At 35.7% G+C, this 25,175-nt stretch overlaps 1 protein-coding gene across 2 annotated transcripts in view; it reads right to left on the reverse strand.

Moving 5' to 3' along the window:
- Positions 1-25,175, reverse strand: part of LRPPRC (leucine rich pentatricopeptide repeat containing) — a 105,081-nt gene that overhangs the window by 30,562 nt on the left and 49,344 nt on the right. For both annotated transcript variants that reach the window (XM_060117920.1, XM_060117919.1), the window contains exons 19-27: positions 25,037-25,081; positions 24,342-24,455; positions 23,157-23,287; positions 22,344-22,429; positions 20,728-20,935; positions 12,614-12,738; positions 11,791-11,897; positions 1,432-1,500; positions 541-631 (exon numbers count right to left, since the gene is read on the reverse strand). In XM_060117920.1, coding sequence (XP_059973903.1) covers positions 541-631; positions 1,432-1,500; positions 11,791-11,897; positions 12,614-12,738; positions 20,728-20,935; positions 22,344-22,429; positions 23,157-23,287; positions 24,342-24,455; positions 25,037-25,081 — 976 coding nt within the window. The remainder of the gene's footprint in view (positions 1-540; positions 632-1,431; positions 1,501-11,790; positions 11,898-12,613; positions 12,739-20,727; positions 20,936-22,343; positions 22,430-23,156; positions 23,288-24,341; positions 24,456-25,036; positions 25,082-25,175) is intronic.

Here is a 25,175-nt window from a genome sequence, read left to right on the forward strand (position 1 = left end):
CCCGGTCTGGGAGGATCCCATATGCCGCGGAGCGGCTGGGCCCGTGAGCCATGGCCGCTGGGCCTGCGCGTCCGGAGCCTGTGCTCCGCAACGGGGGAGGCCACAGCAGTGAGAGGCCCGCATACCGCAAAAAAAAAAAAAAAAAAAAAAAAAAAAGATCTATACACATGAACATGTCAATGATTACTTATTTATAGAAGTGACTAATAAATCTACTAAAGAAATTAAATTAAAAGAAAAAAAAAGAAGTCTTTCCTCAAAAACTCCTATTAAATTCTGTGGCTATGATGAAGATTTTTCTCACCTTCTCATTACTGCAGCAAGAATGTCAGAAATTATGAAGATTGTAGGGTGTCTAGTGATACAATATAACATTTTGTGAGAAAATTCAATCTGGCCTCTACGTGAGCCTCTCTGTTTAAGACTCTACATTTGACAACCCCTGGAGCTTCCTCACAGCCTGATATTCCTTTCTGGCCACTGCCTTCCATAGAATAAATGTCTCAAAATGAAAACACGAGGAATAGTCAGATTACTTACTGTATAGTTTTAGCAGACTGTAGTATAGCTGGTCTCTATCACATTCAAATAGCTTCTGTGTCAGCTCCACTAATTTTTCTAGAGTTTCAACCTTAAAAATAAGATTAACAGATGGATCTAGATTGTGTAAAGGACATTTTATAGTTGACAAATCATAGTTGAATAATCCTTCAAATTAACTTTACCCAAAGGGCAGATTAACTTCACTTCAAAAGTTAAAGGACTGAGCACAACATCGTGAATGTACTTAATGCCACTAAACTGTACACTTAAAAATAGTTAAAATGATAAACTTGATGTTATATGTATTTTATCATAATTAAAAAAAATTTTAAGTTAAAGGGCTAAAGGACTCTTTGGAGTCAATAACACATGAATAATTATCTAGTTGAGGGAACCTCCACAAAGGAGCATTCTGTAGAATTCAAAGATATTTAGGCTGGAGGACTCAGTGAGTATATCTATATTTGTTAATAGGAATATTCCTCCACCCAAACTTTAAACTCCTCTTTCCCTGTGGCTTTTTCGTGGCAGGATGTGAACAGATATCTGTGCTGGAGTAGAGGTAAAGTAGAAACTCCAATGGGCTCCCATCAAGTGACTCCTCTGGTGACTAACAACTGAAGCAGATTTAAATTGCCAAAGAAACAACATTAGCCTGCTCAAACCAACAAGTGGAATGAAGCAAGCTAAAATCTTCAGAGCCCCAGTAAAAATTTTTAGGGATTCCACTGGACCTCAGAAACCAGAATAAAGCTATTGCTTATTTGGAAAACAACCAAGATAAGCAATGTTGCATCTCCTGAACTCCCCAAACGCTCACAGGACATGTAGGACACTTGCTTTCTACTCACAGTTTTAGGTGAGTGAGACCAGAAATTAAACACAAACCTGATTACTTGCAATACATCTATCACAAAACCACTGAAGTCTTGTAGGCCGAGCTCTAATGCCTGGAGTCTGTAAAATAAAATAATCATATAGCACACAGGTAAGGCTTCAGCTAAATGTTAATTTTCCCTCAAAGACAAATAGTTTTCCTTCTAATGACCCTGCTTCCTCCCTGCCAAATGGAGATACTAAAAGAAACCTATAACTTAATCCCACAATTATCAAACACCTTTAGGATTAGAACAACCTATACTTAACCAGTGTCTAGAAGATTCGGGTTATTTCAAAACGTTACTTTGTAGGTCAATTTTCATTCCATAAATCTTTAATCATTAAAAATGGCTAAGCTTTCTGTAGCTCAAAAAGAAACCTTGAAATGATGGACTAAATCAACTCCAAAATATGTGAAATTAAACACACACACACACACACAACTTCAGAGATCCCAATAGATTCAGGAAGCAAAAACTATTAATATGTTATGTTGACTTATTAACAATTGTCACAATGATAAAACCAATGGCTTTTTAAGAAACATGCTTTGTAAAACTCAGTGATAAAAGTACTCTGATTACAACACGTTTGCCTAGTATCTAAAACTAAACGTTTAAAGAGCTAAGTACTAAAAACAAGCTAAGTACTTAAAATTAGTTCATAGTCTTAGTTTATTTCAGTAATTGAGATGTGTGTTATAGCCTCAATTAGGAATTACTAAGGTTTAGTCAATAACTCTGGCTTCAAAACAATTACTTTACAATTCTAGATACTGAAATAAAAGACAAACCACTTCACATATAATTCCAAGGATCTGTCACTCTACCTCCAGTATTTTCATCATCTGTAATAGGGCTTCCCTATTAAATACTACATTTCAATCTCAGCATTATGATAAGAAAACACCATACTCATTACCCTGGCTGCTCCAGTCCAGAGGACGTACATTTACTGCCTTCTCCACTCAGTTTTGTGGACGACACCAGGCAACTCTCAAATCTGATCTCTTATTTATAAGTCCTCATTACTTTTTATTTCTTAAAAATAGTATTGTAGGGGCTTCCCTGGTGGCGCAGTGGTTAAGAATCCGCCTGCTAATGCAGGGGACATGGGTTCGAGCCCTGGTCCGGGAAGATCCCACATGCCTTGGAGCAACTAGGTTCGTGCACCACAACTACTGAGGCTGCACTCTAGAGCCCGCAAGCCACAACTACTGAGCCCGCATGCTATAACTACTGAAGCCCATGCACCTAGAGCCCGTGCTCCGCAACGAGAAGCCACCGCAATGAGAAGCCCACGCACCACAACGAAGAATAGCCCCCACTCGCCGCAACTGGAGAAAGCTTGTGCAGAGCAACGAAGACCCAATGCAGCCAAAAATAAATTAAATAAATAAATTTAAAAAAAGTATTGTACAATGTTAAATTAAAAACTGAAACAAGGGCTTCCCTGGTGGCGCAGTGGTTGAGAGTCCACCTGCTGATGCAGGGGATGCGGGTTTGTGCCCCGGTCCAGGAAGATCCCACATGCCGCGGAGCGGCTGGGCCCGTGAACCATGGCCGCTGAGCCTGTGTGTCCGGAGCCTGTGCTCCGCAACGGGAGAGGCACGCGTACCGCAAAAAAACAAAAAACAAAAACCAAAAAACTGACACAAGAACTAACATCTCAGAGCTTTGGTAGAATGACAGAAAAATTGGTACAGAATAAGTTGTATAAGTGTTCTCATTCTAACTGTGCAAGTACCCACATTTTGCGATACACGAAATAAATGCTGAATAAATTAACTGTTGATATATATTCTCAAACATCATTAATATTTAATTTGTACCCAATTTCTACTCAAGGATTTTCTCACATTATCTGTTTTGTTTCACATGCATTACATTGAAAATGAAGCCAACATCAAATGTACGCAAAAAGCCCTTGAAAAAATACTAGATAATCCTCTTTAAAACATGGCGAAATGCAAGAGCTACATTCACTTATAACTTTCAATATTATGGCTCATCCAAATGCCAATGATCTGACTAGCACAACTTTTATGGCAAACTCTTCCTTTTTGTGGCTGATTAATCTGCCTGTCACTGGCAGGACAACTGACTTATACGGCAGATATTCCTATTCTTCATTTTGAAATTGAGAACTGTTTTCACAAATAAATCTCAATCATCAAAAGGACATCTAGGTCAGATTAACTAAATCTCCTAGGCTTCTGTAATAGTCTACATTTCTGGCTTATCTCTTAACATCTTATTGAATTTTAAACATTGCAAATTTAAAGTAAAAATGAAAAATGTAATAAAACATGGAGAAGAATAGAATTTTAATTGGGATGCTAAATATAGCTTATCCAAAACCAGTTACTGCTTAATTAAAACAATGAACTCAACTCTTAATTTTTCCTGTTTTTGTTACATACAATCTATTTAATAGACAGTGAGGATAAAGTAATTACTGTAATTAAAAAAAAAACAAAAAGGTACTTCCCTGATGGCACAGTGGTTAAGAATCCGCCTGCCAGGGCCTCCCTGGTGGCGCAGTGGTTGAGAGTCCGCCTGCCGATGCAGGGGATGCGGGTTCGTGCCCCGATCTGGGAGGATCCCATATGCCGCGGAGCGGCTGGGCCCGTGAGCCATGGCCGCTGGGCCTGCGCGTCCGGAGCCTGTGCTCCGCAACGGGAGAGGCCGCAACAGTGAGAGGCCCGCATACCGCAAAAAGAAAAAAAAAAAAAAAAAAAAAAAAAAAGAATCCGCCTGCCAATGCAGGGGACATGGGTTTGATGCCTGATCCGGGAAGATGCCACATGCCACAGAGCAACTAAGCCCATACACCACAACTACTGAAGCCCGTGTGCCCTAGAGCCCGTGCGCCACAACTCCTGAGCCCATGAGCCTAGAGCCCGTGCTCTGCAACAAGAGAAGCCACCGCAATGAGAAGCCTGTGAGCACTGCAATGAAGAGTAGCCTCCACTCGCCACAGCTAGAGAAAGCCCGCACACAGCAACGAAGACCCAATGCAGGCAAAAATAAAAACACACAAACAAAAAAACACCAAAACCAAAATACAGCATGTTTGTTTCCACCTGGGTTAATGTGCTTCAGAACACTCTTTGTGCAGTTCCAATTCAGTACTAGGTTCACTTGTATAAGAAAAAAAGTAATCCAAAATAAAATAATAATTTTCATTAATTTCATTATATTACTTTGATGTAAATTTGTTGTTATAATAGGCTTCGATGTATATTAGTGAAAATAGGTATCAAGTAATTATTACCTTTAAAGTGAAAACAAATGAAGATTCTTCTACTTCAAACTCTATCTCAAAGGCAATCATTTTAAATTTAACTAAAATAGTGATTTTTACCTGCTCTGAGTTTTCTTACCACTACTGCTAGAAATGGAAAATGGAAAACAAACAACTACTCTGGCTTCATGTCCTTTAGCTGGAGTAGTAGGAGGAAAATCAAGTGCACGAGGTGTATGGGACAAACAAAAACAGCAAGAACACAACTACTTATCCCCACAGCCAGGAGAGCAAGGAGAAAAGGGGGTACCATGGAAATTATTAAACCTTTCAATAATTGTCCTTTTCTGTAAAATCTCCAGAGACAGACTTAAGGACCATGGTCTAGTAAGGAGGAAAATATGTCTGAGCAAGTCAAACTAACAGTTTAACTATCATTAACTAAATATGATCCAGGTGTTACAGAAAATACTAAGTAAACTAACTCATGGGAGGGGGGTATGAATTTGCATGAGAACTGACTGACATCTCTTGAAATTCGAGGGCTGGAGGGGGAAACTAGCTCTAAAATCCCTTCTTTATATATAAGATCCATTCTGGCTTATTAAGGAAGGCAAATTAGGATAAAACCCTGAATTTGATCTATTAAAGAACAAAGGGAAGAGGAACAAAGGTTGGGAGATTGCTGTAATCCAAACTTTTGGTCCTAAAGGCAAAGTCATAAAAAGAAGGGTTTTGCCCCCTGAGAAGACAGCAAACTTACTCTGGCTGAAGTGTGACGGAAGGGTAATAGCAGATAAGACGAGAGGGAAAAGTCAAGAAAGAGTAAGTTTGGAGAAACGATAAGTTGTTTTGGTGGTTCAGATATTAAGGGTCGAGAGATCATGGAGGTTGTACTGAAATACATAAATATATCAAATAAACACGTCCTACACCTTAAACTTATGAAATGTTATATCGTATCTCAATTTTTAAAAAAGAGAGATCATGGAGGTAGAAATAGTGTAAGGGAACCAACAGAAAATGTGAAATCAGGACGTGATTTCAAATTCCATGACTACTACTAACTAAATAAGCTCCACACTCACACCCTGAACTGAATGAAGTTTCATTGCCCTAATTACTTCTCAGAGTTGTTATGTGAGGCTCACAAGAAGATGTACATGAATCATTTGAGAATATAAAAATGTTACCAATATCGGTTAACTTGTAATCTAGGTTTGAACCTCAAGGGATGAGGTTAGAAAAAGAAATGCTAAATAAGTTTAAAGCAGACTCTTCACTCATCGTTGTGTTTGTATCCTGAGAACTTAGTGCCTGGCACATGGCAGGCAATCAGTAAGTGATTACTGAACTGCTCAAAGGGTTAAGAATAAAATTAAATAATATAATTCTTTATAGAAACCTTTAATATGGTTATTTAACTTTTTGTACTTGTTTTTATCATCTCTCCCTGGACTTAATCTCCAGTCTTAATACACAAAATGAATGATCTAAACTGTTAATTTATTTAAATGACCTGCAACACTTCTTTGCTGGGAGGTGAATGAAGTACCTTAAAAGACACTTGGCCGAAAGAATGAAGTCATTTTTTTAAAAAAACAAAGAAATACCACTCTATTTTATCATAATTTCTAGCAAAAGAGCATGGGACTAGAACTCAGGAGGCCTGGGTTTTAGTCCAAATCTTTGCTACTATGAGCCATAAAAGAGGTACCATCTATAAAAACATGACAAAATTTCTAGGCCTTTGCACAGACAGTGCCCTCTAAGTGAAATGCTTTTGCTCCCACTCTTTATGTGGCTGGCTCCCAGTTCATCCTTTAGTTCTCATCCCAAACATCACTTCCTCAGAAAGATCTAGTCTGAAACAGATGCTTTCTACAGCACTCTCTGTTACAGCAATTATTGCATTTTATGGATTCATCTTTTTAAGGTCTATCTTTAGAACAAAACTGTAAGATGTGAGCCATAATTATTTATTGAAGGGCGGGAGGGAGGGAGGGAAGAAGGGGAAATTGGTCAAACTGGGAAGCCACTCAAATATTATCAACCACCTTAGTTAAAGGACTTCATCCAGGAAGTTTTAGGTTATAAAATCTGCCAATGCCAACTTATAAGGAAGGGTTCATGATGGGAGACGCTGTAGCAGATCTAAGTTACAGCTTAGTTTCTCTCAATTCAGAGCTTAGATGATCTTATGTCTCTGTTAATTCACCACACCTTCTGCTAATTAAGGTCACTATCCTGCAATTATTAGATATCATTTGAGATGACTGAGTAAAGTGTCTTAAAAACCCCTACAACAGGGCTTCCCTGGTGGCGCAGTGGTTGAGAATCCGCCTGCCGATGCAGGGGACACGGGTTTGTGCCCCGGTCTGGGAAGATCCCACATGCCGCGGAACAGCTGGGCCCGTGAACCATGGCTGCTGAGCCTGCACGTCCGGAGCCTGTGCTCCGCAATGGGAGAGGCCACAACAGTGAGAGGACCGCGTACCGCAAAAAAAAAAAAAAAAAAAATCCCTACAACCACTATCCTAATTCAGATCCTATTAATCTCACTGTCCCAAACCCCCTTTCATCTATCACATATTCTTCTGCTAGTATAAATTTCTTTCTAACACTGCTGAGAGTTCACTGTCTTCCGCATGAACTCAAGCCTGCTTATTCTGATTTTGAAGGGTCTCTGGGAACAATCTACCCTTACAAAATACTTCCTATAAATCCTATACCCCAGGATAAAAGAACTATTTAAGAAATCAAAAAGAAATAAAACTGTCTTTGTTTGCAGATGACAAGATATTATATGCAGAAAGTCCTAAAGACTCCACCAAAAAACTATTAGCACTAATCAACGGATTCAGTAAAGTTGCAGGATACAAAATCAACATAGAGAAATCAGTTTCATTTCTATCCACTAACAACAGAATATCTGAAAAAAAATACCATTCACAAGATGATCAAAATGATTAAAAAAAAACCTAGGAATAAATTTAACCAAGGTTGTGAAAGATCTGTACACTGAAAACTATAAGACTTTGATGAAAGAAACTGAAGACATAAATAAATGAAAAGATACCCCATGTTCATGGATCAGAAGAATTAATATTGTTAAAATGTCTATACTAGCCAAAGCTATCTATAGAGTCAATGAAACCCCTATTAAAATTCTGAATGGCATTTTTCACAGAAATAGAAAAAACAATCCTAAAATTTTTATGGAACCACAAAAGATCACAAATATCCAAAGCAGCCCTGAAAAAGAACAAAGCTGGAGGCATCACACTTCCTAAAACTACACTACAAAGCTATAGTAATCAAACAGAATAGTACTGGCATAAAAACAGAAGCAAAGACCAATGGAACAGAATCATAAATAAACCTTCATATATATAGTCAACTAATATTTGACAAGGGAGCGAAGAATACTCAACAGGAAAAGGATAGTGTCTTTAATAAATGGTATTGGGAAAACGAGATAATCACATGCAGTAGAATAAAATTAAACCCCTATCTTTCACCACTTACAAAAATTAACTTGCAATGGATTAAAGACTTTAACATAAAGCCTGAAATCATAAATCTCCTAGAACAAAACACAGGGAAAAGCTCCCTGATACTGGTCTTGGCAACAATTTTTTGGATAAGACACAAAAGCGTAAGTGAAAAAAGCAAAAATAAATAAGTGGGACTACATCAAACTAAAAAGCTTCTGTACAGCAAAAGAAACAATCAACAAAATTAAAAGGCAACCTATGAAATGGGAGAAAATATTTGCAAGTCATACATACACATACACACACCACACACTATTCAGCCATGAGAAAGAAAGAAATTCTGCCATTTGCAACAGTGAAGATGGACCATGAAAGCATTATGCTAAGGAAAATAAGTCAGACAGAGACACGGAAAGACTGTATGATATCCCTTACATGTGAAATCTAAAAAAGCTGAATTCCTAAAAATAGTGCATAGAATGGTGGTTGCCTGGGTCTTGGGGTGGGGAGAAACGGGGAGATGTTGGTCAAAGGGTACAAACTTCCAGTTCTAAGATGAACAGGTACTGGGGATCTAACATACAACATGGCAGTTATACTTAACAATACAGCATGCACATATACACACACACAACACACACACACACACACACACACTCATATACTTGAAAGATGCTAAGAGTAGATCTTAAATGTTCTCACCACAAAAAAGAAATGGTAATTACATGAGGTAATGGAGGTGTTAACTAACACTACAGTGGTAATCATTTTGCAATATATAAGCACATCAAACCAACAGGTTGTACACCTTAAACATACACATGTTAAATGTCACTTGTATCTCAATGAAGCTGGAGAAAAAAAGGAACTACTTAGAGACTTCCCTTTTCTACTTCTTTGTTCTACCTCTAATACCTTTAATACATTGCCCAACCCTATCAAACTCTCAAACTCACATCCATCAAGCCACACCCTAAACCGCATTTTCTCAATAAAATCTTACCTAATTTCCTACACTGGGAACAACTTTCTCTCTTGAACTCTCAGAACTATTTGTATTTTCCTTACAGCAGTCAACACTTCTCAGTCTTATACAGACATTATCTTCACGTATTAATCTCACATTAGCTCCTTGAGGGTGGATGTAAATCTTATTTACTTTTCTCTCTTTCTTTTAGTAGAAAATAACACTCTTTCTGAGTATATATACAATAAGAATACATATGCTCATTACTGAAAACTCAGAAAATACAGAAAAGTATATAGCAAAATACCAGCTATAATCCCACCCTCCTGCAATAATCCATGGGTAGAAAATACAAAACTATGTTAAAACGTATTATATATATGTATACCAACTCATTTTAAAAACACAGGTCACATTATACACTGAATCTTGTCTCTTTCTTTCTTTAATTTAATGAGACCATTTTTATGACTTGGTTTATCTTATCTCCCACAGTGTTTCAAATACAAAGAAGCTTTATTGTATATTTTGCTTTGGAAATTCAACCCTAGTGAATCTACCCATTGATAAGACACTATTGTGTTTTGGGGAATAATAAAAATGTTGCTCAGTATTTATAATATTCTTTCATATGGTGATACAGTCCTAGTTTATTAATTTTCATTACTTTTAATATTTCCAATAATCCTTAGAAAACCACAAGAGAGAACTCCAGGTCTTGAATTTTAATAGTCAAAAAATCAAGTTCCCACTTTAATTCAACTCCAACTAACCGTTAAAAAAAAAAAAACAACCCTAAAAACGTGCTTCAGTATATTTCCATATATTGCACACCCTGCTGTCCTACCCTAGGGTACTGCAGAGGGATTCTGTAAAGCTATTCTGTATCCTTTAAGCAATTCTGTACACATTCACTATAAAAACTGTGTCATCAGTAGACAGCCATTCCTAAGTGATTACACTCAATGATGTTGTACATTGGCAAAGCTTTAAAGTAATTAAGATGCAGCCTCCTCTCACCTATTCATGTGACAAACATGCACCTTATGCTAAGCATCATATTGTGAATTATGTGGGATGAAGAAAACACAATCTCTACCTTTAAGGGGCAAAGAGAATTAATAATATTGATTACTACCATAATCCAGGAAACACGCAAGCTGCTTTACATACACTATGTGATTGAATCTTAAAGGAAGATACTATATTCCCTTTTAGAGATGAGGAAGCTTATAGAAAGGTTTAGTAACTTATTATCACATTAGCAAGTAGATGACAAAAGGAGAACCCACTCTTATGCCTTTTGTGCTTCCTATTATGTCTTGTTTATTACACAAAGAGAGGCACATGATTTCCTGCTGTAGAACCTCTAATCACTATTATCTGAATACCTGAGCTTTATTTCTGCCCTAATACTGATAACATGCATACAGAGTACAGAACTCAACAGGCAGACAGCTTCCCTCATTTTCAGATACATACACTGTGCAGTTTCGATGAGAGAATTTATAACATTTTCTAGAAAATACAAATGAACTACTCGAGCTACAGAAGCACCTGTCCAAGACAGCATGCTCCACACTTCCCTCCGACAGGAGGACAGATTGAGTTAAAGACAGACAGAAAGATAAGAAAGTTCTGAATTAATTTCAGTCCTCCTTTTTCTTACTAGACTTTTCTTTGAAAAATGTCAAGAGAAACTAATAATTTTCTGGGATGTGTGCCTGTATTTTCAAATCCATTATAAGCAGTCATCAACATAAAATCAAGGAGGCCAAACACCACCTTTGTCTCGTCCACCATGGGCACTTTTGGGAAAAGACATGGAGTAACAGTAAAGTATATCTGAGAGAAAAATGATTACTGATGTATTTACAAGTTTATTTTACTCACATTAAAAGTAATATTTCTTAAGGCGATGGGTCCATCTTCTCTGAAATGATTTTTTTTTAGGAGATACAGAATTGTTTAATAGTGAAATTAATCACAATTTGGACAGACTTTATCATTGCCCTTTGACTTATCAATTTCAGTAAGCAAAATTTCAATCAAGCCTAGATAAAATATACTAATGAATTTCAGTAAGCAAAATTTCAATCAAGCCTAGATAAAATATACTAATCCTAAATAGCCCAGGTTTGTCACCTACCATTTCCCGTAAGCTGCTTACCACAGTGAAAAAAAAAGAAAATTTAAATTAAATGCCAAACACTTGCAGACAGCACTTGTTTGGCTGATTAACTTATAGACAAGCATTACAAATAAATCTGAGCCTGGTCTGCAGCAAATTAAATTCCACTGCTTTTAAGAACAAAGAATTCCTTGGCAAAGAGGATTAGCAACTTTACACCCAGGAATGCCAGTTTAATTTAATTGTTCCACAATCCAAGATTTAATATGCAAATATCATTTTGATATATAACAGCAAATTTAACAAAGTGAAGAAACAAATTCAATATACAACCAGGCTGCCTTTTCTGAACTGTAATTATATACAATAAAGAAGCTGGCCGAGTCTCCCCCTCTCACCCCACATTATTGGGACTGAATTATATTAACATGAATCAGAACGTGTAATTAAAGGTTAAAATTTGTAAACATATTCTAATTAAGAGTCTAAATAGCTGTACAATTAGAATACTGTAGTTAAAATCATACCTCAATGATCTTCTTGGCCTCTTTGTAATTTCCTGTTTGTAGGAAGGCAAAGAAGAGATCATACAGCATAGTCATTTCACCTTGTTCTTGGCTCACAAAGTCCATTGCTAGAGAGGAAAGAAGAAAATATATTGGAAGACAAAATATAGACTAATACTATATCACTTGAAGAGTTCTGAACAAATACAAGAAAACTTTAAAACAAATATTTAGAATAACTTAAAGGTTATAGCTAAATCAACCAACTTTCTGTCACATTCCTTATGTAACAGCATACATTTATGACATTAAGTACCTGTGACTAGCTTCAAAGAGAATTGGTGAGGATAAGGTTGAAAATCTCACAAAGGCAGATCATCAAGAAGCGGAGCAAAAAATAACAGAGGGGGGCTTCCCTGGTGGCACAGTGGTTGAGAGTCTGCCTGCCGATGCGGGGGACACGGGTTCGTGCCCCGGTCCGGGAAGATCCCACATGCCGCGGAGCGGCTGGGCCCGTGAGCCATGGCCGCTGAGCCTGCACGTCCAGAGCAGAGCCTGTGCTCTGCAACGGGAGAGGCCGCAGCAGTGAGAGGCCCGCGTACCACAAAAAAAAAAAAAAAAAAAAAAAAGAGGGGTGACTTTTCAAAATAAAGTTACTAAAATCAAGTACATTTATAATGTTAAAAATCTACCTGATATTTTTCAACTCAGAAGTGTAACAAAGTTTCTCTGGATGTGCTTGCCTTCCTGTTAAATTTTCTCTTCACAGCAACACATTAAGATTAAATAAGCAAGAGGGGAAAAAAGAAAACTAACAACACTAACGTAATAGAAGGTGACTAACCTTTCTGAATTAGATCAGTTTCGCCTTTCTCTATCAGTTTACATAGGACATCATGAATCCTTGGTAGTATTTTATACTTTTCATAGCAGTCAATCGTGACTTCAAGAGCAGTAGGTAAGTCATCCCTTGGAAACATCAAAATGTTAACAATGAATAAAATATATCTAATTAATTTGAGAGCTATACAATGACCAGTCAAAAGGTACACGAGTAAGTTTTATTTAAGGTAGAATACCACGAAGCCAAATTGGAAAAAAAAAAAATACAAGGAACAATCCTTATATAAAAATCAATGTTCAGAGTACAGACATCATTAGTGGTTCCCTGTTTTCCCTGCTTCAACTTTTATTATTTTGCTTGCTAAATGGCACTTTTTAAAAAGTCCAAAAGATGAAGGCATTCTCTCAGATTATATATAAATTGCTATAAGAATGCATTATTCTAAAAACAAGGACTACTGTCAAATATTTTTTCCAACCACTTTGTGTTTATGGTCCTCAATAATTCCAGATTTGGGAAACTTTATTAAATGTCCATCAACAGTCATCAAGAACTTTTCAAGCACTTTCACCTTTCTCGTCATATGTTTCATACTGCTGCTTCTCCAGATAAGGAGGAAGTAACTTTTTTTTTTTTTAATTTACTTTTGGCTGCGTTGGGTGTTTGTCACTGCGCGTGGACTTTCTCTAGCTGTGGTGAGCAGGGGCTACTCTTCATTGCAGTGCATGGGCTTCTCATTGCTGTGGCTTCTCTTGTTGCAGAGCATGGGCTCTAGGCACTCGGGCTTCAGTAGTTGTGGCACACGGGCTTAGTTGCTCTGCAGCATTTGGGACTTTCCCGGACCAGGGAAACCCGTGTCCCCTGCATTAGCAGGCGGATTCCTAACCACTGTGCCACAAGGAAGTCCCAGGAAGAAGTAAATTTAGGATTCATACATATAGAAACTTACTGTTGCTTAACCTAGGATATTCTTAGGGTTGGTGAATTCTAGAACTCTTTAAAAGTTTTTCATTAGAGGGTAAGCTTTTAAAAATTATTTCCAACTATAAAATCAAAGCTTCTCTTATGTGGTTAATTAATTAAAATAAAAAGGTATTTTCATTAAGTCCGTTTATTAAATAAGAGTGTAGAAACACATTCTTGTGTCCTCAAAACCTACTGTTTCCCTTGGAAAATGACAGTATGAGAAATTATTAAGCCCTTGAAAAAGCTGTAGAGATTATGTGATCCAATTCTACTTGCCACCTTCCTTTATTTTTAAATAGATGAGGAAATTAAGGCATCTAGAGATTGACTGATTAGCCTAAGGCCACCAGGTAAACAGAGAAAGGCACTGTCATCAGGTCCCTGGACTCCCCCTTTCAGTTGAGTACATCTAATTATACATTATGCTCTATTAAAAGCAATGTTGTTTGTTTAACCTAATAAGGTGGTGTAATATGGAATAAGAAATTAAAGATTTTTGAAAAGAAAGTATGAAATGTATTAAAAAAAGAAGCATGGTTAGAGACATGGACCAAAGTATAAGTAGCGATAACGGTGACAATCTTTGTGGAGAAAACACATTTCTCTCATATGTGCAACAGTTTTCAAAAGGAAGAAAGCCTTTTAAAATTTTCCATCGAAGCCCTAACATTTTGGTTCATTATACAAATGTTATGTTGCCCTAGATTGAATTACTATTTTATCTAGATTAAGATTTTAAACTGTACTAAAAAGTAAAATATCATGAAGGAGCATTAATTTTACTACAATAATACTGACACAGTGAAAATGAGCCTATCCTGATGGAACTCTACCTTATCCCCTTACTGAGCCCTGTTTACAGTGCATCTTCCGGCACCCCACAGAGTCATTTGAATTTTTGTCATTTGGGGTGAAGACTAAATTACAGGTTAATTTCAAAACTGCAAGTAGATGTTGCAGGCTAGATTACTGTCATACAGGAGAAATGCTACAATAGCTACCACATATGATATAAAGCTTTATATAATCAGTATTTTCCCTTGCTTCAGATACAAGTTCAGTTATTACCTTTTTACAATTCCATTTAATGGAAAACTACCAAAATATTTTTAAGAGAAAAACTAACACACACTGATTTTTAAAAAGCAGTACAATTTGCTTTTTCAGATCAATTCCCAAACTAGGATAATATTGTCTCAATTGTATTTTCCCTACATTAGGTCAAAGCTATCAATAAATGAGTGAATAATTGTTCTGTCAATCAAAGAGACATGTTAATAGTCTTTGGTCTCCAAATATATGCTTCTGAAGATTATACATGCTCAGAACAACAACAGAAAAGACAAGTATAGCAAAATGGAAATAATTCATATATATTTGTTAGTAATTTTAAGTAACAATGTCACTGACCCCAGGTTGCCAACAAAATGAATTAGAAATCTATAGTGAAACATTTCGTACAAAGTGTGCTTACTGATGACAGAAATGAACTAAGGTCTAGTCGTTTCTTTTCAGTCCTTATTATCTACATTCTGACTTGTGTTTGGTTGGATCACGTCACTTTAAAGAGATAAAAATGTCCACTCCTCATATGATTTGATGTCATCATTAATCTTTCCTATTAAAGCTTGAAAACTTTGGGTGAGGGAAATGAAAAATATGAGAAAGTATATAAAATTCACATTACTGTGCAAATAGTTGTATACTCATAGGACTTTTGAATTTCATTCCCAATTGATAAGTACTACATACAGCTTGGCTACATCAGTGTGACACACTTCTAGAAGTGGTGATGAAAGCAGATTATCACAACAGTTGAACTCAAGGACCTTTGGGTTCCCTCCCAGTTCTAATACTCTAAGTTCTATGAACTTGAGCTTGTTAGGTTCATCATCTCAAATGTTTCACACTAGCAGAAAAAATCATCACATGAAAATACCACTTATATTAGGCTGGATGAAATCAGTAAGTGCAGTAAAATATCAAATGGAAAAAGGTGGAAACTGCCTTATACCCAAAATGTGGGGGAAGATTTATCAATCAGTGTAATTCTAGTTTCTGTGACCTAAAATGATTCTGTGATTTCCTTTGTATACTTTAAAACACTAGAACTGATTTAAAACTCTACTCTAAAATAACAATAATCTTTTGAAGAAATCTTGTTGAAAACATTAATTCTGGATTCAAAACTTACTCCGTGCTTATTTCAGTATACACGCATAATTCCTAAAGCTTTATATACAAACGGGTCACAAATTTTTAAAAGTCCAATCCTGATAAAAGTTTAGCCACTGCTTTCACAAACCTCAAATACTACTAAGTGAAAATCAACTCTATAACATACTATCATCTCTAAGAAAAATCCACTCTGATATTTTCAATGACTAGACACCCTCCCAAAGTATTTCAATGATATACATAAAGTGATTTTCATAAATAAAACTATATATGCTAATAAAAAGTAATCATTTAAAAATATTTTTGATTGATGTAAGTTAACTCAACATAGCCTTAATCAAAATCCTGGGAGCCTATGAAATAAGAACAGAACAGTGGAAAGGAAGATTCTATAATTCCAAATTTTAAGAACACACATATATATAATAGACTGAGTCCAATAAGAACATGGCAAATCTGATGTTACCTCTTGTGTTAGTCCTTATTATGAAATGAAGGTATGCTTTATGTCACAGACAGAAAAACAAACCCTGGACATAACATTTATGAGGCTGATAATAAAACTATCTACTTAAAGGTACCAGAAAACAAAGTCCTCCTAACTCAAATTCCTTTATAGATAACTGTAAAAGTCACAAGTGTGTTTCATACAATCTTGAACAAGAACAACCAGTGACAACTATCTACCTATTGGTAGCTTTAAACTTAGTCTCCTTACCTATAGAAAATAACTTCCAATTTAATCAAAATTTTAAATGACAAATATTAATTTTTTAATTGGAATAAAGTGCTTCAACATTATGCATAAAGTGTTAGTGAAGTGGCAATTTACCTAAAGAGCTTACTGACTGAAAAGCTCTCAAAATCTGAAATCACTGGAGAAAAGATGGGCTTTAGAGGAGAAAAAAGTTCAAAACAAGGGAGGAGGAAACAAAAAACACCTTAACACTCTAAAAACTGACTGTTCTATAAATCTTAAGCAGATGTTCAGTGTGGAAAGAAATCAATTCAGGAGAAACCATCGACTTCACAAAAATTATTCTGTGAAGAGAACCAGCCCTTGTAAGAGCTAAATGTTTTTTTTTTCTGTTCATCATCTATAAATGCGGAATCTTCAAGGAGACTGGTGTTGCAATTACAACTAATCCTCCCCAAAAAATTAACTGTGTTGAAGGCTTTGTAATTTCCCTAGGTACAATTTAGCTGTCACTTACTTTCAAATTTACTCAAACATGCGTTCGGAACAGCACTAACTTCACATGTCAAGTGCTTTCCAGCCAATTGAGTCTAAACTGGAAGTCGGTGTTAAACAACTGAATGATTAGACAAGATAGCTCATTTCCCTGCTCTTTTGTTCAGAATAAAATGCCACATTTACATTATCAGGCTCAACAGGATTTTCTGACAGAGGGAGAAAAAACCCTACTGAACACTGTCCGTACTAAGCACATGAAGCCTGTCATTTACCAATCATCCTTCAAAAAGCAATAGCCATGAATGTAACTTAATTACGACCCAATGATCCTTGACGAAAAATCATCTTATCACTGTCCTGTCCCCCTAGGGCAAATGAACCACTTTTGTCCTTTGGCACTGATGATGCTAAATTCTTAATTGCAATAATGGAGTAAAAGAGCCAAACCTCCTTAATTTCCTTTCAGCACATAGAGAGTTTTACTCCAGAAGGCGAGCATTCCCATAAATAATAAAAGTATCCAGTACAAATGAAGATGCCAAAATGGAAGGGGAGTGTATATGACAGAATAACCAGCATTATAAAAAGTGTATTTCCCACTTCTGCAACATATTGAAGTGTTACAGTGAGTTTTAAAACGTATTGGTATAGGTTCATCTTACAGAAATTGTGACCTTTATGAAGAACTCAAGATTAATTTAGCAAGAGTTCTGGGAGGATTATACGGGCAAAGTCCATGATTCACTTAAATGAAATGCACGTGGGTATATACAGATTATAGCACAAATCAGCACAGAAAAATCCTAAATGGAAAGCAGAAATTAAAGCTTCTTTGATCATTTGCACTAAATAATCCAGTTAAACAGCTTCAGATATTTTTCATATGAAATGAAACCAAAATGGATCAGCTATACAAGTGAATCTGAAACTGCATCATACAAATTTTTATGCTTTTAAAACTAATGGCCCAGATTTTATTAATTTTATTTCCTTTATCATAGCATAAAGACTAATCAAAAGCTCTTTTAACCTATTTTAAAGCATTTCTTTCTTCCTTAATATGGAGGATCCAGGTCATCTTTCTGGATCAGGCATGATTTCAATTAAAAGAAGTTTTTTTTAAAGTAGTTACAAAGAAAAAGGTTTAACATTCATGTGGACTACACGTAGACATGTGTCTTATAGAACAGTCCCAGTGTAAACGAAACACATGAAAATTTTGTTCAATTCAGCATACTTCTTTTCTTTTCAGGGCAAGTATTATTTTGATAACACAAATCAGATTAGTTTAACAAGTTCTTCAAAATTTTGCAAACCTGTTGTTATTTTGGATTTCCTTTGGCAAATGAATAAAAACAAAATGTGTTATTTTTCATAACTGTAAAATTTTTAATACAATATCCAAGTAACAAACTGATACAATATTAAATTTCTCCTGTGTTTTATCCAATGCTGGAAAAGTCAGTCCAAAATTAGTATCTATTGAATCTTAAAGATCATCTTTCTAAGGAACTCAACCTCACAAATTTGTTCCAGAATTACAATTTGTAAGTGACAGCCTTCTTCAGAGTCTTTGCAATGACTTTCCAAAAAGATGCTTGCCTTTGAAAGGATGAAGATCTTGTAAAGTGTTCTGAAATGTTTCTCATAATTCTACCTCAAGTTTGAATAAAAGCCTCATTCTCCAGATGAGCTCATACCTCCTGAGGCCAATTAACTGATATTATTGAAGATTAAACATATTTAATCAAATCAAATACATGTAGACTTTTGGGCAGGCTAGCGTAGTTAATCCTAGTACTGCACTTGTCATGATTCTGAATTAATTAGCTATCTTCCATCAGTTGGGAAAACACAATTGAAAATAAGTTGCAAAGTCAATGTTTTCCCAACTTAGCCCCCACCAGGAGTGCTACTACTGTTTTCTGCTAAACATTAAATTTCCTTTATCTCCTTTTAATTATTCTCCTGACTCTAAAAGAGTCAACAAAACCTTTTTATCATGACAGATGAAACTGAAGATCTTGTCATGGAAAGTGCCTCTGCAAAGCAAAGATAGCAAAAAACAAAAACAAATTCAGGCAAATAAAAATAGAAGGTAATTTCTCCTTGTATCTTAAAGTAGTAAAAAAAACATAAAAGACACTAATTTAGATTTCTCTAGCCCAATTAACAGGGACAGTCAGATTTTACTGAGACACAAATCTCTGACTGTACTGTAAAATCGGAAGCACAAGAGTATGCTCCACATTAACATCTGAATCCCATGCTATTTCCATTTTCCCTTGGGGGAAGTTCTCCTTGGTTCATGAGCCCCATCTGCAGACCTCTTCTGGAAAACTTTTGTTATCTCCTCTGTCTTCAAAGTATTTCTATTTGTAAGACACTTTTTCTACCATGGCCTCATTTTCATTGTTAATTATTTTATTTTTGCCCAGTGGTGGAGGAGGGCCTAATTCTTCTGGGCACTGGGCCCATTTCTTTCAAATCCCTATGCAGAGCTCCACATGCAATTTGCAGAGACGGGTCTTTTAAACAATCAAAAAAATTCTAGGAGGAAGCATATTAATTATAGGATTTCTATATAAAGTAGGCTGTGAACATGAGAACTCGACAACACAATAATTGTTTGAATCACTATTTCTTTAAAAAGATGTAATGCTGAGATTGTGGAGGTTAAGATATAGCCAAATCATATAAGCTGATAAACTATTTTTTGATTGGATGGCAAAGAAATTATTTCATAAAACATTTATGTGCATGTATGTGTGTGCATATATATATGTGTGCACATATTTCCTAACAGTTAGTTAAAAGAGATGTTTTTATTCCACATTTTAAATTCAATACTAAATCATTCATTATATTCAATTAATTATACTCCCTAATAAACAAAGAAAAGCTACCAGAAATGTGGGAAGAATATGAGAACCGTTAAGATTTATCTTTTACTTTTCTCCTGACACTGATATGACAACATCCAAACTAAAATTAGAAAATCACAATCACAATATAAGCAGATTAAAAATTGCATTAAGCCATGGAAGAGATGACAAAGAGGTAAGATCTGAGAAATTTTTTAAAACAGAAAAGAAAAACAAACACAAAAGGAAAAGAATAAAGGATACTTTATCATCTTACTAAAATGTTTCACTCATTACAAGAGAGTAGGTTGACTTTATGATTTGCACTGGAAAATATTACCTTAAATTGGGCACGACATGAACATTCCAAATGTAAAAATTTTCAAATTCAGTAAATCTCACCCTATTAACAAAATTCATCTTCTTCCCACAAGACACAGAGACATCTTCTACAATATTTATCAAAGCTAGAATAACTACTGTATTGGTACATGCAATTAAAATACTACATGGAGGAAAGGAGCAATGAAGAGACGCTGCCACATCATTACCTGAGTAACAGTCATGAAGCATCATCAAAAGCCCCAGAGAATCCTTCTTTCTTATATTTATTAATAATTAACACTTACAAGGCTCAAAACTGGGAAAAACTAGATTTGGCTTCATGTAATATCACATGCCCCACAAAAAAAAAAATCACCATAGATCATTCCATTGAGAAGTAATCCACAGGACCACAGGGCGACTGGTGATTTTATAGGTCACCTACTCCACAGAAGTCCTCTTATTCTGTGGCGAATAACCTCCAAGGCTTCCACAGCACCACAGAGAATTTACAAAGTATAATCCCCAAATGATTAGATTCATTCTTTCAATGCCAACATCTAAAATTGAAAATTCAATGAACTTACTTTTCCAGATATAGGGTGACCAATGGGGAACTTAAGGTGGTGGATGGTTTCGCTAACCCTAGAGTCACGATGGCTTCATGCAACTGTTTTACTGTTTCAGTTTCACCTCTTAAAGCTGCGCCATTTAGGATGTGGAAAAAGGACAAGACTGTTGCATCTTTGATAAGAACATCCTTCTCTTTCATCTCCTTTAGAATGTTAATAGCATCTACAATGAAGTAGCACAAAAGACCCTTAGGTAATTTCATGTAGGGAAAACAAACTGCTATTAAAACAGCATTTCAAGCCCAGCAGGAATGTAAATTCTAGTGTATAATGCCGATTTCAAGTTAATTACTACTTGCATTTCTAAACGAGACTACAATTATAAATCCACAATAGCATGGTTTTATCATTTCCCTGCAACTTTGACTACAAATTATAGATAGGGACTGTGTGCCCACTCTGCACCACATAACCCTGTACTGTCTGCCCTATAGCTGTAAGATCCTCCTAAATGGATGCTTTTATCCTTCAGAGCTAACATCTGCTAAATCACACCATTGTTTCTTCAGCAGATGGCTTGTCAGGAGGCCAGATAATAAAGATGTGTTTACACTGTATATACAGCCAGACTAATGGTCTGATACCGATAGGGCCTGTTTGCTATGTCGATACTAATTAGCCAAGCAGAGCCAATGAAAGCTTTCCAAAAGACTGCATGTTAATACATTAGATTCATTAAGCTTCATTAGGAAGGCAGAAACAAACATTTTAGGATATGGAATAAGTGCATTTTTATAATGTTGTTCTTAATTATTGCAGACAAAATGTTTTGACCACTTTACAGAAAATGATTTTTAAAAAGCAGGCTAATCTTCATAAAGAATTTTCTGTGTTAGAAGGGTTTCCTAGGAAAAAATTCAATGTTCATACCAAATATTTTCTCCACACATTTTTCACTATAAAGATTTTTAAAAAAATCTTCTCTAGGAATAAAAGGAAGAGAGGGAGGTTAAAAAAAGAGTTTCAAAATAAAGCCCAATGAGAAAGAAACAAGCAAACAGTAAGAATAAATTATCAAGTATAATTATATTAGGTTTAGCATTATCTCAACTATGAGAAAATTAGAGTGTGTACATCAACAATATAATCAGCTAGGTTCTCCCCGCAAACTTCTATGTAAAACCTTATTAAAGTACACATTTTGTTAATGTTATTAAAAGTGAAGACAAAGACTCCTGCAAAATTCATATTCTTGAATAAAGGTTGTATTTATAGGTTTTACGTTCAGCCTTCTAATGCTCTTAAGCAAAAACAAAGCCATTAGTTCAGGCATATAGGCAAATTGTGCCATAAGTCATGATCTTCAAACTCAATCCAAACCGCAATGCTAATAAAAACTAGCTGCAGAAATGCAAAAAGCACTGAGCTGTGCAAATGTAAATGACAAGCTTGCCAATCCATTAAAACTAATGGTCTACACTGTCCATGCAGCTCTGGCTGGATTCACATGCAAATTTGTATGCAAAGTGTTCAAGCACTTTGCAAGACATGATATACCATTAATATCAATTCACATGTTATTCCAGTGGCAAGATACTTGCATCACGTTTCCTTTATGTGCTGACGCTTACCTTGGAGCTTGCCATGTTTTCCCAATACTTTTACAAGTCTTACATACTTGCTGGTATCAAGGACAGCAGAAGAATCTAAACGGTCACTAAAAATTAAAGCCATATTTATATTATGTTAGAAGTTGTTTAACTGTTAAAAGGACTGCAATATCTACTTGATCACTTTTCAAAAACTCATCAGAATCTGAACTGTTATTAACATTGGCCTCTACAATTTAGTTAAGGTTTATTTTTGAAGTCATATACAAATTCACATGTAATTATATTCAAAGTGACGAAGTAAAAATCTAACACTACACATATATTGCATCTTTTCATCTGCAAATGACACTAATAAGGAACTCTTTGGCTTCATGGCACTTAAGGTGATTCTAACTTTGTCATGAATACTGAAACACCCCCGAAAGACATATTTTTATGTCCTGATACATTTGGTAAATGTATCAGGATGGGAAACCAAAGATACCTTAGAAATGGACAGAATTTTGTTTACACTACAGTACAGAAAGTGGAGTATTTAACAAGCTTTATAAAATAGTTACCATCACCACTGTTGTCATATGCAGTTATATAATCAAGAGGAAAAAAACTTTGGCTTTAAGGAATAGAACGTCTTATCATACTTAAACAAAGACTCCTTGCTGAAAACAAGCCATAATTAATCAAAGAGTCTTATAGTATGAAATTTCAAAAACACAAAAGAGAATTTTTAAAATTCACATTATATGAGAGTAGTATTCAAACTACATGATCCATCAAGGACTGTATATCAGCACACATGCTGATGATTTGTTTCAGTGCCAGGGTACTCACAATTCTCGTTTCAGGTTCAATGCCTCTTCTGCATTATCATGTCGACAGCACAAATTTATTAAAGAGGCATAGCCACCGATAACCATATCTGATTCATATTTTGCTTTCAATTCAAGAGCTTTATGCATGTTCTAAAATTAAGGATGGAAGTGAAAAAGAAATAAGAAATTAATATAAAAATAAAATAAAATTTCTAGTTTCAATGTTCAGAGTAAAAAAAGTTAATAGTACTTTTAAAATAAATGGATTAATGTTATTAACTTCACCTTGCTCCCTGAAAAGAAATGGATTCATGTTATTAACTTCACCTTGCTCCTGGTATTTTTATTTGCCTTTGAAAAAGCAGGAAAAGATATATGTATGTGGGGTTTAAAAGATTTGTTATCTACACTGCAAAACAGGCCACTATGCCAAATTTGATGTTTTAAGGTTTGGGCATAGTATTAAAAAAAAGACTTCCAGATTAAATATGTACCAAGTGAGCCCTTACTCACCGTCCAATTTCCATGCACAGAAATATCTATCATTGCAACGTTCCTCACAGTCTAGTTCAATATCCAAGTAATGGAAGGAAATATTTTAGAATTTAATAGTACCATGTTATAACCTTAAAGTCAGCTGTTATTTTTGTTCCCCTAGAAACACAGGTATAAGACCAAATGATACTGAACTAAAAACCGAAAAAGTCTAGTGATATACCACAAATTGCAGACGCACACTAAAATGAACACAAAGTACAGCTGGACGCCTGCTGAAAGAAGGCAAGAGATCCTTTATCTCAGAAAGACTTTTTTCCAGCAGGAAAATGGAATTTCAATCCCTGCATTAACAACCCAGTAATATTTGACTTGCAAATGACGACTGCATGTATCAGTTGCTTGACAATCTAGATATAAGAGACCGGAGCCATGGCTTGAAAGGACATTTGGCATGTATGATAAACCTATCATGGCTGTTACTATCATTCACTTTGCAGGTTATTGTAAACAAACTACAGCAACCGGAAAACATGCCATTCAAGGTGTAGCTGAAATTAGCTAACCTTTCATTTAATTGCATTCTTCACAGACATGATGTATAATAATTAATTGTAAAAATCATAAATATTATATTTGGCTTTGCTTACTTTTATCTATAAAGAATTTTTTTTACCTTAATAGCATATTTGAAATAGTTAAAAGTTACCTCTTCTGAACACAGCATTAATATGAGTTGCTTTAGGACATCTCCTATAGGTTGATTTTCAGCTTTTAGTTTTTCAAGTTTAGACTCCAAATCAGATAATGTAGGCTGCGTAGTCTACAGAAATGGAAAGAAAAAAGAAGGAAAGTAATTTCCTACGAAGAAAATGCACCCTTTGTCACTCTTCCCTTTAAACTGACCTTTCCTAAATGTCGTAAGTGCTATCATGGATATTAATCTGGGGATCTGAGGATGGACTCCAGGGGTTTATAAAGCTCCTGAGATTATATGCAAATTTCTCAGATATGCCGATTTTTTTGAGATATGCTGATTTTTCTGAAATAGCTTTTTTTTTTTTTTTTTGCGGTACGCGGGCCTCTCACTGTTGTGGCCTCTCCCATTGCGGAGCACAGGCTCCGGACGCGCAGGCTCAGCGGCCATGGCTCACGGGCCCAGCCGCTCCGCGGCATATGGGATCCTCCCAGAGCGGGGCACGAACCCGTATCCCCTGCATCGGCAGGCGGACTCTCAACCACTGCGCCACCAGGGAGGCCCTCTGAAATAGCTTTTACCAACTTCTTAGAGGTACACTGATGACAAAAATGTTAGGAACCACTGGTTTTATAAGGACACAGTCTAGAACTCTCATTAAATGTGGTTATTATACCATGTAGAATCTATTCAAAAAGCCTACTTACTTTTCGAAAGTCTGTCTTCTCTCTTTCAACCAACATATTAACATCCTAAAATTGGGATTTAAATTAGAATCAGAAAACGTGTAAAATATATTAGCAGATGTCAAAAGCAAATTTTGGAAATTTCATTTCATTTTACTGT

This window comes from Mesoplodon densirostris, chromosome 14, assembly GCF_025265405.1.
Source record: "Mesoplodon densirostris isolate mMesDen1 chromosome 14, mMesDen1 primary haplotype, whole genome shotgun sequence".
NCBI lineage: Eukaryota > Metazoa > Chordata > Mammalia > Artiodactyla > Ziphiidae > Mesoplodon > Mesoplodon densirostris.